The sequence below is a fragment of the Enhydra lutris genome, unplaced genomic scaffold, assembly GCF_002288905.1.
Source record: "Enhydra lutris kenyoni isolate GAN:26980312 unplaced genomic scaffold, ASM228890v2 scaffoldscaffold12, whole genome shotgun sequence".
Classification (NCBI taxonomy): Eukaryota; Metazoa; Chordata; class Mammalia; order Carnivora; family Mustelidae; genus Enhydra; species Enhydra lutris.
The window spans coordinates 74824733-74828432 of record NW_019154096.1 but is presented as its reverse complement, the minus strand read 5'-3'; the positions used below and the strand labels follow the sequence as shown (position 1 = coordinate 74828432).

The 3700-nt window shown below is 43.6% G+C and overlaps 1 protein-coding gene across 3 annotated transcripts in view; it reads left to right on the top strand.

The window, feature by feature from the left end:
* LOC111145233 (DEAH-box helicase 32 (putative)) overlaps window positions 1-3700 on the top strand; it is a 37899-nt gene that overhangs the window by 9700 nt on the left and 24499 nt on the right. For all 3 annotated transcript variants that reach the window (XM_022500003.1, XM_022500002.1, XM_022500001.1), the window contains exon 2: window positions 2350-2543. In XM_022500003.1, coding sequence (XP_022355711.1) covers window positions 2350-2543 — 194 coding nt within the window. The remainder of the gene's footprint in view (window positions 1-2349; window positions 2544-3700) is intronic.

The window sequence follows — 3700 nt, the reverse complement described above, 5'->3', positions numbered from 1 at the left end:
TTATTTATTTGACAGACAGAGATCACAAGTAGGCAGAGAGGCAGACAGAGCGGAGGAAGCAGGCTCCCTGCAGAGCACAGAGCCCGATGTGGGGCTCGATCCCAGGACACTGGGACCATGACCTGAGCTGAAGGCAGAGGCTTTAACCCACTGAGCCACCCAGGTGCCCCCAAACAAACAGTTTTAATATGGTTTTCACAAGAATGATATTTAAAGTCTCAGCTAGACACCTAGAGAGTGGACCCTGATATGAAGGGAATCAGGTTAAAAAGGAAGGGTTTGGCAGGAACTGAAAAATTAGTTGCTAGGAAATGAGGGAGGCAGCAAATTTTATGTGAAAAAATACAGGACTGTATACTCTAATATTGTATATTATTAGATATATACAATATATATAATAGTATATAGTATTAGAGTATACTCTAATATTAAATACTCAAAATATTTTTGTGAAAAGTATAAGGAATTTGTTCATCCATCAAATATTTATTGAGTAAAATTGCTTGAGATTATTTGGTGACTGAAATGGGTCTCTGGTCTCCCAGAGCTCCTAGTCTAACGGGGTGGGCGGACCCCAGGAACAGACCAGCAGCTGCAGGAAGGGTGATTCGTGTATGGCCACTGGCTAGTGCCCTGTGGGATCGCAGTAAGCCTTGTGGAGCAAATGTCCCAGGAGCTTAGACTTGAAGGGTGACTCATCCCCTCCACCCCTTTTACAGAGAAGAAACTGAAGCTTAGAGAATTTGTGATTTACAAATAACAAAGTAGTTGGGGCACGTGGCTGGCTCAGTCAGAAGAGCGTGCAACTCTTGATCTCGGGGTCGTGAGTTCGAGCCCCACGTTGGGTGAAGAGATTACTAAACAAACAAATAAAAAAACGAACTAGTAGCAAGCCAGGCTACTGGAGGTCTGGACTTTGGTCCCTGGAGTGCCTTGTTGTTTCCTGCTGTGCCCTGATTCCACATTTTCTGGGTGCAGTACCCTAAACCTTCATCTTTCACAGAACAAAGAGGGTGCTGAATAAATTAATTACTGATTAGTTTTCAACCTGTTAACAAGGCTGACACCTGTCTTAAAATGAAGGAACTACATTTGCACTATTAATCATTGGGGATTAGCATTCTATAGCAGTAATGTTTTGGAGTTATGATTTCTGGTTGTGTTTATTCTTCAAATTACAGTGAGGATTAAAATCTAAGAGTTCTATGATGGGTGTACTAAATAGCAAATCTCAAAATAATTAAACATGTTAAAACTTTTAAGTACCTTAGCTCTATTTAAAAAACCCTCTTGGGATGATTTATTTTAAAGACACATGTAACAGAGCATGGCTTACTGACAGAACCTAAGGTTACAGCATACAGATGAAACAAGTACTTTCTACTCCCCTCATTATTGCACAAATAAACTTAACAAAGCCAATTGGTCTATAGTACATTTTCAGTAAAAGGATTTTTTAATATAAATGACTCAACAGCAGCCTTGGAATTGACTCCAAATATGGATGGATTGGTTGACTAGCTCAGTGAGCCTATTTTACATTGTGTTTAGATGATGAATACCGATGTGTTTTAGCTCCTGTTACCAGGGAAGTGAGTAGGCTTATCCAGTTATTTTGTTACAATCATTTGGGTTTAAATGTGCATGCTTTAATTTGGAGTCACTATTTTTCATTGAGAGGCTATTTAATATTTACATTGCTTAAAACATAGAAGTTGATACCAGAAGCCATATTTTTTTTTAGATCTTACTTAAATTCAACTTAGTTAACATACAGTGCAACCAGAAACCATATTTTTGATGGAGCTTTCTTGTAATCAGGAAGAAAATAACAGTCTGTAAATAAATTAGTCTTTTCAGAAACACAGCTGAGGTTAAAAATATTTTTTTAATTTTGCTTTTATTTTTATCTGCATTTTTTTTTCATCTGGAGGAAGTCCAACTTTCACAGTCCCTGCTAACTCAAACTTTTTTTTTTTTAAGATTTTATTTATTTGTTTCTCACAGAGAAAGAGAGAGTGCAAGATGGGGGAGAGGCAGGCAGAGGAAAAGCAGGCTCCTGCTGAGCAAGGAGCCCCATGCGGGACTCTATCCTAGGACGCTGGAATCATGACTTGAGCTGAAGGCAGACACTTAATGACTGAGCCACCCAGGTGCCCCCCTTAAACTTTTTAATAGGAATGACTCTGTGCGTAACACAGACTGTTCTGAGTTTCACTGAGTGAGAGATAGTGCAGCCTGATGATTCACTGATGATTCACTGGTGGAGGAAAGATTTATAAGATGAACCCTTGTCTTTTGGTGGTTCTCTCCAAGGAAGCTGATCCTGTCTCATTTTTCCCCTGAAAGGTTCCTCAGTGGTGCGCCGAGTACTGCCTCTCCATCCACTACCAGCACGGGGGCGTGGTATGCACACAGGTGCACAAACCCACGGCGGTGCAGCTCGCCCTGCGCGTGGCAGACGAGATGGATGTGAACATCGGCCATGAAGTTGGCTACGTGATCCCCTTTGAAAACTGCTGCACCAGCGAAACCATCCTGAGGTGGGTTTGGGGGGCTTGGGTCTGCTGTGCTTGAAGATGTTCAGCTTGTGTTCTGTGATCCCACAAGAGCATATTCTTGTGTTCTACATCTTATAATGTGTCCTAGTGACTGGTCGCTTCATCACCAGCCAACTGTGCGCTGGTGGTTTTCCTACACTGGCATCACCAGGGGTTTCTTGTCTAAACTTCTTCCATGTCTCCCCATAATCCTCACGGAAAAATGACAGCTTGTTAGGTTGGGCCCAAAGGCCATCAAGTTTGTGCTTCTCGAGCTTCTCCTCATGATGGGTCCTTACAAGTTATCTGTGCGGCTGCCAAGTTGACACATGCGTGTGGTTCTCCTGTGCCCCGCGCCCTCTGCTTGGAATGCTGATGCCTCTTCTGGACATGGCTGATTCCTTCTAGGCGTGCGAGACCCCATGCAAGGCTCACCTACTCCAGGAAGGCTTCCCTCACCCTCCTGTGCTGTGCGTTAGAAAACACTCCACCAGGCCTCTTTAAAACTTGGCACCAGCCTCCATCATGGCAGGTTCGATCAGTGTTTGTCTAACTGCTTTTCAGAGTCTTACAGGTTCCCAGGATCCTTCTCATTAACTACCACAGGTTGAGGGAAAAGGGCATCTTTTTTATCTCTGTTTTTAGCTTCACTGTGAGATGTCCTTTGCACAGAGGGTTCTAAGAGTTTAACACGCAGAGGCGAAGAGAAAAGAGAAACGTAATTTGAAAAAAGCAGTGCTCTGGGCCAGAGTTTCTCAGGAAGTTTTATATCATAGCCCACCTAGGAAATGGAATTATCTAACAGCACCTCACAGAAATGGTCAAAGCTGCTTGGCCATTCCAAGGACTTCAGCTGCCCCAGGCACTACCTGACCACTCCAAGGGCTGAGGAGACAAGTGTCTTGGGAACAGTATGTCTGCACATCTGTAATTCCTTTGTGTAACACACCACTGGGGGACTTCTGCTCTAGTGTAACACGGTTGGTATATATGGTGTGGTGTGTGGTGTGGTATGGTGTGTGATGTGGTGTGGTGTGGTGTGTGTGGTGTGGTATGGGGTGATGTGGTGTGATGTGGTACGGTGTGGTATGGGGTGGTGTGGTGTGGTATGGTATGATGTGTGTGGTGTGGTATGGTATGAGGTGGTGTGGTCTGGTGTG